Here is a 13463-nt window from a genome sequence, read left to right on the forward strand (position 1 = left end):
GACCTTTCTTAATGTTGGTGCTCTGATCTTTAAACAATATTATTAATTTGTCCTATAATATTATGTTAATGATCCTTTCGGAAACCTAATTCTAACAACCCTCAATAAAAGTCAAAATTAAACCCATTTATTCCAGTCTTAATTGAGTCTATAACTACAATTTATTAAAATAAGAAATTAATTAAAATGCATGGTCTCCCATTATATATTCCGACCTTATAATTCCATATTGAGAACTTTGATATCATATATATATATATATATATATATAGAAAGCAGTAATTACATGGGTGGAACGTTGAAGCCATATATGTCTGTAAAAGGCAGGTACATATGATCGATCTCCTGATCAATTTGACAAAAAAAAAAAATAAATTATCACATTATATATATGCATCCGATCATTTGATTTTTGCAGTACTTATGGTAGAAAGTTACCAATTTCTGCTTGTAATCGTTTTCTTTCCCCTAGCTAGCTAGGTTAAACATTGGCAAGCAAGCGTGTCATGTACGTATTTGTATAAGTCGGCCTCTGCTCTCGGTCACATTGTAAGACTTTTCTACCAAATCTCCAACTCATTTATATGTTCCTCTTCCTGATCATCTTCCTCTGTGTTTAAAATCCTTACAAATTTTTTACACCGACCACAACCTTCTTATATTACATCGAAAGTTATATATACAACAATTCTTCCAAAAGCGAGAACTGCGTGCTGATCTAACCATCCAAACGTGGACGTACATTCAATTGATACGCAGATGATGATCGGCAAAAACATGGACTATGCACAACAGTCTATTGGAAAACCTGCACTACTCTTGTTGCTCTTCATTGGGATCTTCTACGGCCTCTTTGTTTGGTCTTCCTCAATCGGGAATCCGTTCAATGCAGTCCAAAAGGAATCCATTTGCACACCTTCAAACACGGTAATAATTAAGTTCTTTTCTTGCTTGCTTATAATTTCGATCTTGATCATGATTCCATGCACAAACATTATCGGTTTTCTTAATTTGCTTTAAAAAGTAATTTTAAGCTATAATAATCCATGCAGACCACCGATATTTATGTCCCCCAACAAGATGAGCTTGAAAAAGCTCTATCCAAAGCTTCCATGGCAAATAGAACGGTCATCATCGCTATTGTAAACAAGGCCTACGCGGACCAAGACGTCAGAGCAGACACCACCATGCTTGACCTCTTCCTTGAGAGCTTTTGGCTTGGGGTAGAGACTAGACCACTCCTTGACCACCTCTTACTCGTAGCCGTGGATCAGACGGCCTATGATCGCTGCCAGTTCCTACGCTTGAACTGCTATAAATTGGAAACGGACGGCGTGGATTTTGGGGGAGAAAAGATTTACATGTCCGAGGATTTCATCAAGATGATGTGGAGAAGAACTCATTTTCTCATGGAAGTTCTCAAGCGTGGCTACAACTTCATCTTCTCGGTACGTTCCTACTATTAATTTATTGCTTTCCTTGATCTGCGTGTCATGCATGCAGTAAATTACTAAATATTTATAATTACTCTGTTAATTGGAATATTTTTGGATCGTATTTGATAGATCATGAAACTTAGGACTGGAAAATGGTTCACAGATTAACATGATGCATGCCATAGAAGTATGTATATTACAAGAAAAATGGATATTTATAATCAACTTTTTTACAATGAAATTGACTCTTTAAGACGAAAATAGACTTAGTTTAACTGAAAATAATTATTTTATTAAAAATAATTGATCGTAAATAAGTAATTTTCTTATAATAATACGGTGTGAGAATAATTAAGCAAGCCGCACAGTAAGTTAATTAAGATTAACATACTATTATCTTGGCCTATAAAAAATAGTTAAGACGTAGCTTGACTTTTGGCTATGAAATTGATGTGGTTACGATCTCAAAAATCTTTTCAATTAATATATAGCATTAATGTACGTACGTTTGGTGACTGGTCCTAATTTCTTGGAATATTTTTTTCTGCTGATAGATGCAGCCACACAAAAGTTAGCTAGGTTATATATAGATGGAATATTATTTTTTTTATAATTCTTTTATCTTAAATGTGAATCTCACTATATTAATTAAGACCATTTATAGATAATATTAATTACTGTAAAACCCAAATATATAAACGTCTATATTTTTAAAAATATGAGACAAAAAATGATAAGAAATTATGACCATCGATCGGATACAAACTATATCATGAATTTTTATCCTTCTGTTATGGCCGGCCGCGGCAATCTAGCTACATCGGTGCCATGAGTTCTGGAAGTAAATTACATGGACAACTGTTAATTAATGGCTGAGAGCGTGGACGTATGATTTGTCAGCTGTAACATAAAATTTCCCAAGACTCGGCCACCGGCTAGCTGTCATGCATTGAAATGCCATTTTTTTCCAAGCAGGAGGTTTTGTTTTCTGGGCAAGCGTTTTCTGTCGTTTTTGCATAGAAACTGCATTTTTGTAGGTCGGAGAGGTTTTGGTTTAGTTACCCTATAGTTTTGAATCTTTAAAAAATATTTAATGAAATCATGACTAGGGTTCTCAGTACTCACAATCATTAGAGCAAAAAAACAAAAAGCTTCTAATTAATTAATTCTATATCAATCAAGCTAGGCGACCCACATGATGAACATTTGGGTTTGGTTTTCTAGGAAATTATTGATAGCTAGTATACTGGTTGTTGAGATAGTCACGTGCCTGATAAGAGAAACTAATTAATTAGGTTAAATTTTCTAGTGAAAATAATCATAAGAGAAGGAGATATGTTTTGCTACTTCCTAGTGCAATATGCATGTTCATTTAGATTATTGAAACAATGAAACCAGAATCATAAATCTCTAATGCATGTCCATTATTTAGGTAGAACTGCCACGAACAAACCACGATGACTTTTGATTTTTTATGTCTATGATTATGTATGGAAATGAAAAGTTTTTATTTTTTATAATGTTCTAATAAAGTTTTAATTATATCATTAATTAATTCTTTTAGAGTATAGGTTATATGACTTGCCTGTAATTACCATACATGTTGAGAGACCTGCTTTGAACTTTCTGGTTGAAACTTGTTTGAACGTTGATCTCTCAAGTTCTTTTCTCTTACGGCACTTGACATCAAACTTGACTTTCTCATGGTTAATTAATATGAAATTGTCTCCCTTGCAACAGGATACCGATGTAATGTGGCTAAGAAATCCATTTTCACAGCTAAGCAAAAATGAAACTGAAGATCTACAGATCAGTACTGACATGTTTTTTGGAGATCCATGGTCGGAAAAACAACTAATCAACACCGGATTTTACTACATTCGATCGAACAACAAGACCATCACATTGTTGAACACATGGTATTCTAAGAAAGACAACTCCACGGGACAGAAGGAGCAAGATGTGCTATCAAACCTTATTAAAGGAGGGATAATTAAACAACTGAATCTTACTGTAAGGTTCTTGGACACCCTCTATTTTAGTGGGTTTTGTCAAGCGAGCAAGGATTTTAGGGCAGTGACCACCGTCCATGCAAATTGTTGTCGGAGTATTACTGCCAAGGTGAAAGATTTAAAGGCCGTCCTCAATGATTGGAAGCGATTCAAGAAGATTAGTTCTTATAGAAGGTTGGCTAATGTGACGGAAAACTTACGGTGGTCGGAACACTTGGGATGTCGGAATTCGTGGGGGTCGGTAAATAAGAGTACTTCCACTCATGCTTAAAATCATTTAGTAAAATATAAGATCTAGTGCCTTTAATTTTTTTTCCCTATTATATATATCATGTTCAAATTTAAATGAGAAAATATTATCACAAGTTCTTGATCTATTTGGAAATTAATGTGTAGAATATATCATCGACCAATATCATTTATATAATGAGATTTAATTTATAAGATTCAAATTTTAAAATTTGTCTTTTAAATCAAATTATGCTATAAAATTTATCAAGAAGGTAATTAATTAACTGTGAGTTTAACATTTTATAATGGGGATTACATTTTTACTTAAATAAATATTAATTTAGTTTTGTTTAATTTCATTTACAGTTTTAAAAGACCTTTTCACTTCATGTAATCTTATGCATCATTGACGGATGGAAAACTATTTAGTTGTTGATAATATTATCTTTCCAAGATGGTGAATATTATATTTCAATGTATTTAAAATTGATAATTCTTGTCATAATTTGTGAATTTAGAGTGGAATGGGCTTAATACCACTCCGAGACCGATTGGGCCGCTCCATGACTTGGGTTACAACTCAGGCTAATAACCTAAGGTCTCTTGGGGGCTCAACCCATCACAGCTATTAAAAAAATAACTGATTGAGAGTCTTCTGAATAATGAGAGCTATCCGATTATTTATATTTGGATAAGTTTGCTATCCCTATATTTGAATTTTAAATAATAGATAAATCTACTATCATATGGTAAGAGAAGTCTCATGAGTTTCATATATATATATATATATATATTAGGTATGTGAAAATTATCTTATTTATTGGTCTAGAAAATTAGATTCTTATTGTGATCACCGACTTAGACATCATAGACTTCTCTTAAGCTACTCAACACTTTGGTTGTATATGATCGTGTGTGATAAGCGGTGGACACATCCACAACATAGAGAAAGTTCAATATAAAATTTCTCACAATAAATATAAATAATTAAATTTATCTTGTTTTATTTAAAATTTTTGAAATAAATAAATTAACGATGAATCTAAAAAGAATTTAACACAAAATTAACGAAGCCTAGAACCGATAGCTTCGCGGATATTAAATAAAAGAAAAATGTAGTTGTAAGTATAATTATGCACTAATCTGTGTATTAATATGATGTGATTGATTAAAAAGTAGATTTTATTAAAAATAATATTAATTTAAATTTTAAATATGAATGAATCAGTATTCATATACATATTAGTATGCGAATGTTGTTGTATATGGAAAACTCTTAAATAAGACCCGAATCTTAAATTATGACCTCGACGCCCTCAGTCACCTCTCTCGTTTTCGCTGTCTTTCGCTTCGGATAAACCAGGTGTGGACTCGGAGACTGATCTCTTTGAAAATCTGTTTGTTGTTCTTCTCTCTTTTTTCTGATTTGCGACAAAATCTGTTTGTTGTTCTTCTCTCCTTTTTTCTGATTTGCGACGCAAAAATGGACTTAGATCGCGTTAACTCTGACATACTAATTACCTTATTTTTGTGCTTTACGCTCTGTTCGGTTTCTAATCAAATGTAGGAAAAGTTACCCGCTATAGTGTTTCGGCTTGATTGAAATTCATTTCGATTCTTCTTTTATTTTCTTCTGAATGGTACTTGATTGCTGCTTTCTTTCTGTTATCTCCACTCTATCTGGCACGTTCTGTTTGTGCCTCGGATTTCATGTTATTGAGCATAAAATTTGTATGCACAAAGATTTATTTTGCATGCGTTTGCATACGTGATAACTCTGTCTGCGAATGTAGGAGCGCATGTAAATAATATATGGATGTAAATAAAAATGTTCGTGTGTGTGTGTGTGTCGTGTGTCCATTTATGTACGCACACATTATGTAGGAAATGTTTACCACATACGTGAGCAAGTCCCATCTGCTCATTAGGGTAATGAGAATTATGAAAAAAAGTGAACAAGAATTGTCTGATAAATGGTAAATAAGTTGTTGGTGATTTGTAAACTCTCATAATCTTTGTGCCATTTTTTGTGGTTTAATTTCTTTCCCTGCTTAAATTGCTATATGCAGCTTCTCGTGTACTTAAGCGTAGCGGAGGAGATGGATTCATCAGCAGTTCTATTTAACCAGCTCAAGGCTTGTATTGCTTAGCTTTTTAGGATTATTTAGATGTGAGTTGAGATCCTCATAATTTTTTTGATTTTCTCAATCTTCACAGGCAGCAGAACCATTTTTCCTATTAGCGGGTCCCAATGTGATTGAATCTGAGGAGCACATTTTTCGAATGGCAAAGCACATAAAGATTGTTGCATCAAAGTATGCTCCCTCTATTTATGATCTATGCCATTTTCTTCGTGAGCGAAATTGGGTGTTCTAATGAAATGGCATAATTTTGTTTTGATGCAGAAATAGATTGGTTTAGGAAAATTGTAACTTTTTTTTCTCTGTTCTATGGGGATTAAAAGAGTCATTTCTCTCCATAAAGGTTGTATTGCTTGGGGCGTTTATATTACTTGTTATTTAGTTTTAAGACTTTGAAACTATATTGAAAACACACAATATCAAAAGACCCATGATACTCATGTTTCAAGCAAAAATAATAACCTTGAATCTCCTGTATGTTTTTTTCTTAGTAGTTTTCTACCATATAAGGGAGAACAATCATTTTCAAGAAATGCAGCTAAAGAGATTCACTCCGATTGCCAAATAACCTTTTAGAACTTCTGATAGAGTTTGTTTCTGAATCTTGTAGACTTGGGTTGCCTCTGGTTTTCAAGTCAAGCTTTGATAAAGCTAACAGAACATCCTCAAGATCATTTCGAGGCCCTGGCATGATCAAAGGCTTGAAGGTTTTGATTATTATTATGTAGTTCTCAACCATCGTAGTTTTTGAGGTTTTGAATCTTGATAATGTTGGATGTCTCATACATAATGCAAGGGAGAATTTTTTTATGCATCTGAAGTTGTTGGGATGAAGGTCTGAAATTTCTGACTCTGCTTTAGGAATGAAGGTCTCATACGGTAGTATAAACTTTGTTGTCCTACCTAACATTCATAAAAAAAAAATTAAAAAAAAAACAAAGTTTATACAGTAGCTGAGAGAAGAGTTCACTGAGAGGTTGTAAGATAGAAGTGGTTGACAAAGGCTGGTTCTGCTGTTTGAACTTGTAGTCGGAATCAGTAAATAAATATTCATATATCTTGTGAAATACAGAGAAGGTTCTAGAACAAAATGTTTATAGACAAATAAAATGCTTGGTACTGCCAGTTATAGGCCTGGAAGTTTCTTTCTATAAAACTATGACCGGAATTTCTGGGGCAAAGTATCTCACCTAGCTTGCATATAGAGCGAGTGTAGCAAGACTTCCCCCATTGGGGGGATGATCAAAGTGAAGTGAGCTGGGGACAGTGAACAGACTGAGCAGCAAGGTGATGGTACGAGTATATAGACAGTATATGTATCTATCATATATTATATGCAGATGTATATATATACATATACAAATACCATTGGGTGTTATAATGACCGAAATGTATGAAATAAAATAAAATTATGACCGAGATGTCAGGGTTATCATTGATATTTTGTTAAGATAACATAGCTTAGGTCTCTCTCTCTCTCTCTCTCTCTCTCTCTCTCTCTCTCTCTCTCTCTCTCTACTCTCTCTCTGAGTACATTGCTCAGGTCACTATTGCCATTATGATATACTTTTGAAAACCATGAATGTTGGATATGAACTAAAAAGTTGAATTGGTTAATGTCTTTCTTATTTCTCCACTTTGTCTGCAGATACTTGAGAAGGTTAAAATAGCATATGACATTCCTATAGTAACTGATGTCCATGAAACTATCCAGGCAAGTATTTTTTCTTTACAGTGGTACTCTTGTTTCTTCAGTTTTATTTTTATCTTAATTTCACTTTACATAAGGCTGCTGCCATATTTGTTAACTGGATGTGTACTTGTTGTCAATCGAGATTGAATAATACATTGGCGTAGCATCCCTGCTTTCAGAATTAGGTGTTCAGATGTGTTTCACCATCCTTCCCAAATGAGAAATAGACATTTTAATGAATCTTTTAGGGGATATAAGAGTGAATTGCATTTTTTTATTTGCATAAGATGAAGTTGTGATGGATTGAAGAAGGGAAAGGGAAGGGAAAATGAGAGAAAACATAAAGGAAACTGTGATTTCTTTAAACAAGGAAATGCGCTGTTACAATTTCCCTGGCCGGATTAATTGTGTACTCGTGAGCATTTCTGCACATATACCTATATGACCAGAAGTCTATGCATTTAATTGTGTAAAACGGCCAATGTCTTATGCCTCTTCAGTTGTAGGAAACCTTGATTTTGGTCTGTAGCAATGTCCAGAATAGAAATTCAAATATAGTATAGATCAATACATTTGAACAAATAACACTTAAAAAAGTAAAATGATGCTATTGATCTGGCCCTGTACTGGAAAAAACACTTTTATTTTGGTTCAAGTAGCAGGAAAAGATTAAAAATTTTTGTAAACCTTAGACTCTTATAATGTAAGCTTTAAGATGATGCAAGTCTTGCTTCGTTTGAAAGTTGTTTGTTATCACTACACATGAAAAGCTCCAAGTTGCCAAATCTGAAAATTAACCTAAAGCTGGGTCATGTGTCTTCAACACATCTTCGGCTAGATCTGGTGATGTGATGATTATTGCCAACACCTCCCCAAGCTGCAACTGCAAAATGGGTCCATATTTATCGGCCAACTCTTTCAAGGAACGATGCGGAATTTTTGCGAAAGCCAGTTGATGCAGGTTCCCTAGAATTGGCAGCTTCCATGACCCTGGGGGCAACTTATGGTTTCGGCCTTTGGCTTTGGATCCCTTCCAGTATAAAACCAGGATAAACAGGCATATCAAAAGCCATGTAAAGGTTGGAAGGCTACTGGGAGCTTGGAGCATTATGAACAAATATTATTGCAGACGAAGCTCCTCTCTTCTCCTTCGAAGTTGTACATGATACGTCCTACGTTGGAAGGATGGCAATAATATATAGACCACCTTCCAATAATTTTTATTTTTATTTTTATTCATTTTAAATTTTATCATCATTGTTCACGTTCGACATTTTAAATCTGATCACTATTAATGATCAGTCAATGCAACTTAAAAAACTTTATAAGATCGATCAAAGATCATGGCCGCATTGATTAGTTTTTATTTATTTCTAAATGAAAGTAAACGGGGAAGATAATTATTGGCCACGGAATGGGTTTCATATCCATAAAATAATATATAAGGTTTCTTTGGAGCTAATTAATATATATATAGGTGCTAACTGGTACTCAAAATAAGAGATGAGATGATATGATTTTATATGAAAGTTTAATAAAATATTATTGTAATATTATTTTTTAATATTATTATTATTTTGAGATTTGAAAAAATTAAATTGTTTATTATATTTTATATGAAAATTTGAAAAAATTATAATAATGAGATGAGATGAAACACTCTGAATCCAAATGAGCTCTTAATTATCAGTTTAATTATATGGAGGTGCTTTGGCCGATGTGGCTTGCATCATTTAGTTTAATTAAAAATATGATGAGATGTAATTTTATTTTGAAGGCGATATATAGGTTACATCATTCACATAATTTAAATTATAAAGTTTAAAATTTATGAAAATACTTTGGCGAAAGATTTATATGATGAGATGTAACTTTATTATGAAATTTAGAGTATATGATTCATATGACTTGAATGATAAAATTTGATTTATAATATTTAAATTTTAAAATTTATTTTTCAAATCAAATAAGTCATGTAAGCAATGTGCACTGTAAAGAGTTTTGAATATAAGTACTCAATGCACCACCAAATTCATGGGAAACATTTGTTCTTTTTTTTTTTTTTTGTTGATAATAAGCATGTGGTCGGAGATTATTTATAATTTCCATTTTACAACCTAAACTGCCATAATCTTCAATTGGAATCCCATATTATCATATATTTTTCAATTTGCGCCTCATATTTTCCAAAGAAAAAATGTTACTTTGCCCCTAGGCCTTGCTGCTAGTACATTTAATTTTCTTTAATTTTTATAATGTTTAAAAAATGAGGACTACTAGATTTACAAAAGAAACTCTACAAAGAAATCATACACATTGATGTGACAGTGTGTCACATCTCCTCTTTTTTTTTTCTCTCTCTTTATCCCCCCCCCCAATCTCTCTGTGCCTCTCCTCTCCTCCTCCTTTCCTTATCCCTTTCCCCTCACTAACGTTGCCACCGCAGCCTCCCACCAATGTCGCTGTCAAATCTTTCTCACCCCTCACCAACATCATTGTTCCACCCCTCACTTTCCTTGATCCTCGCCAAGTTGCCCTTAATTGCAGCCCAATCATCTCCTCACTCTGTCATCAACATCAAAACATTGTCCTCACTGTTGTCACCCCTCACCAATAGGTATGAGATATCTCTCTCTTCTTTCGGTCTGGCTAAGGGGTTGGGAAATTGGAAGGAGGGGAGAGGGGTCCGGGATAAAGAAAGGGGAAAAAAAAGGAAAAACGTGACACATTAGTGTGTGTGTAATCCTATAACACTGGAGATAAATGGCGCCAGAGGCTACCAGGGCGTCAAATGGGTCAAATGGGATTTTAGGGCTGAGTAAAGGGAACAAGATAGAGGCACTTCAGGACTTAGAAGTGAAGAGAGATGGAACTAAGTCAAAGGGAAAGGAATCAAACTTGGGCTGGGTCAGCACTTGGGCCACACTAAGGATTGAGCTTTCTATCTTTATGTTATAGTGTCGTTTTATCTTTAATTACCAAAGAATGGACTTCGGTCCGATAGTGTAAGGGCTAGAAGCCCAGCAGTTAAGTCTTTTCTTTTATGCTTGTTATTTCCCTTAGGTACCCGAGGGGTGACTGCAGTGTTTCATGCAAAATCTGACAATTCAGTTAATTGAGAATATTTTCCCATCCTTCATCATTTTCCTGGAGGATTCTCCCTCGAAGAGAGATTTTCATTCTCATATTTCCCTACGTGTTACAGATCCATATGTGTCTATAATGTTTTTCTTAAAAAATTACTATTGACTTTGTGTATTTTTTAAATGTTTAAAAAAAAGGCAAATTGCACTAGTAGGCACGCCCAACGTGCGGTAAGAGTTGAGTGGCACAATAGCACTATCCAAAAAATGCTAGTTAACTCTCTCAAGTATATTACTCAAAATTACCGCTAGTGTATTTTGTTCTTTGTTTTTAAATGTTTAACAAAATTACTACTAGTCAATTTATGTTTTTTGTAAGAAAATATAAAAAAAATAAAAAATAAAAATATTATTTTAAAAATAAGAATGAAGTAGTAGTCACGTCAGTAGTGTCAGTAGTAGTAGTAAGAGCTGGGCGACTAGCTAGCATGACCCTTTCTTTTTTTATAATTTACTTATTATTTGCTTATTGGTTTCTCGATGGATCGTGTGTATTACTTGTAGAGTTTTGTTACATACAAGTACAGTTACATACTAATCTGTGTACTAATATTGATTTATTCATACTTAAAATTTAAATTAACATTGTTTTCAATTAAATCTACTTTTTGACCAATCACATCACATTGGTACACAAATTAGTACACAATTGTGCTTGCAACTATATTTTTCCTTACTTGTATTTTGTTATTTTCATTACTTTTAATTTTTAAGTCTTTGTGGTCGCGTTTCACATGGTCATTTCTATGTTGTCTTTAATCTGAGATTCAACGTACGTTTTGATTGCATGTCAATCTATATTATATATATATATATATATATTTATATATGTATGTATATATATGCATTAATATTAAAAGATCTATTCGAAGTTTCCAACATGTTTTGCCTGATCTCGGCCAGAGTGGTACTATCCCTAAGTACTTTTAGTGATCTTGATTTAAGAGCAAAATAAAATATATTCGATCAACATGAATATTCTCTAGGTGTGCTTAGTGGTAGAACCACGTGGGTCTCAAGTTTGTGACGTTTAACTCTGCTTTTGTGACTTCATATATTACTTTAGGATGTTATATTTCAATTGATTTGAACCATGTGAAATCGAAAATCCAATAAATTAAACATATTAATTCAAATCATTTAATTATTATTTATAAATATACAAAAGAGTTTTACCGCTCATCATTTTGTTCCCTTTCTAATAAAAGATTCTATACCTCTTTTAATGCCAGGGTGAAGAACTAAAAAGGCAAATTGGAGCAATAGCCTACATAGAATGCAGCTCAAAGACACAGCAGGTATGAGATTTGAGTTCAAACTTGTTGGATGGCTATACCCTGTTGGGTCACCGTCACATTCTCTTTTCTTGATAATTGAATGCCTTTTTAGGGCATAAAAGCATTTTTTATTTTTTTTTAATTGTAAGGCATTCTTCCAATAATTGTCACATGAAAGTTTACTGATGAAACATGCAGAATTTGAAGACTGTCTTCGATACTTCTATTAAGTTGGTTCTTGATCTTTCAAAGTCCAAAAGGTGAAAGAGAATGTAGAGGACCTGCATTTTTCTGTGATCAATCCCCTCTAGTGTTCAGGGTGTTATGGGTGGAGACAAAATGGCAAACGGTGAGCCATGCACCGTTTGCTTCTTTGTTTTATTAGGCACTCACCCCTTAGTTTCTGCAGCAGATTGCTGCACTGTAAATGGTCTGCTCTCCTATAAATAGGAGAGCTTAAATGTGCAGAATGGTATAGAGTGTGGGAGAGAAATAAGAGAAAAACAGAGTGGGTGAGCAGAGAGTTTACAAGAGAGAGTTTTTTTTTTTGTAAAAATTATTTCATAGTGAAATTACAGCAGTTGTGGACGTAGGCAATTGCCGAACCACGTTAAATTTCGTCCCTCCTTTATTTAGAATCGTCTCTATGTCAGAAAAGCTCTCAACAACTGGTATCAGAGCACTGGTTCGAGCTGTCTGAAAATTCAAGTTGTTCAAAATCAATTTTTGACAACTCCACGGTGTTCCTCGCGTCAAGACGAATCCGTTGCCTCAAACAGAATCGAAAACGGAGGTCGGACGAGCCTACACGCGCCCCTAGAAGATTGGCGCGTGCATCTGCTGCAACCCACGCGCCCCCACTCGCTCCGGAGGTTGAAGGCGCATGCACCACACGCCCTCACGCGCTCCAGAGGTTGAAGACGCGTGAAGGACACGCGCCCCCACGCGCCCTAGAGAGGCTCGGCGCGTGTGTCACACCCGCCTCACTCTCCCCCACGCGCACACAATAATGTAGCACGTGTATTACACGCGTCAACGCGTTTGCCCACGCGCACTGTGCAGTGCGTGTATCCCACGTGCCAGACAGATCAGGACCGTCCATTTTTCAGATCTGTTTTCGGCTAGATCTAAGCCATTCGGAGTCCGATTTCGAAGATCAAATAGTGCTTTCCAACTATTTGGATCATTCCGGACTCATCCGTACGGTCGAAAGTTTGAGATTCGGCATCAGTACATTGGATCTGAACCATCCACGTGCTGCAGATCATTTTGGGCTAGATCACGCCAGTTGGAGTTCCATCGCGAAGATCAAATAGTGCTGACAAACTATTTGGATCATTTTGGACTCGTTTCCAGCTAATTCGAGTGTTTCGGACGCAACAGTGATCTTTGTTTGTTTGAATTTGAACTCATTTGTAAAGTTATGGCTGGAGAAGAAGCTAAAGGTGTTGGTATCGAGAAATTTGACGGTACAGACTTTGCCTACTGGAGAATGCAGATAGAGGATTATCTCTATGGGAAGAAACTACA

At 34.7% G+C, this 13463-nt stretch overlaps 1 protein-coding gene across 7 annotated transcripts in view; it reads left to right on the forward strand.

Annotated features, from left to right (window-relative positions):
* The first annotated feature begins 439 nt into the window (after nt 1-439).
* The window catches only part of LOC122292369 (uncharacterized protein At1g28695-like), a 30251-nt gene continuing 17227 nt past the window's right edge, over nt 440-13463 (forward strand). Inside the window, exons 1-8 of one of the 7 annotated variants that reach the window (XM_043100691.1) lie at nt 444-927; nt 1053-1448; nt 3177-3689; nt 5749-5814; nt 5897-5994; nt 6431-6527; nt 7469-7534; nt 8352-8844. In XM_043100691.1, the coding sequence (XP_042956625.1) occupies nt 760-927; nt 1053-1448; nt 3177-3689; nt 5749-5814; nt 5897-5994; nt 6431-6527; nt 7469-7534; nt 8352-8360 (1413 nt within the window). In that variant the 5' untranslated portion in view covers nt 444-759 and the 3' untranslated portion in view covers nt 8361-8844. Of the gene's footprint in view, nt 928-1052; nt 1449-3176; nt 3700-5748; nt 5995-6084; nt 6291-6430; nt 6528-7468; nt 8845-13463 lie in introns of those variants that run through there. The other 6 variants (XM_043100690.1, XM_043100693.1, XM_043100694.1 and 3 more) reach the window with 6 other exon arrangements.

The sequence above is a fragment of the Carya illinoinensis genome, chromosome 13 (assembly GCF_018687715.1).
Source record: "Carya illinoinensis cultivar Pawnee chromosome 13, C.illinoinensisPawnee_v1, whole genome shotgun sequence".
Classification (NCBI taxonomy): Eukaryota; Viridiplantae; Streptophyta; class Magnoliopsida; order Fagales; family Juglandaceae; genus Carya; species Carya illinoinensis.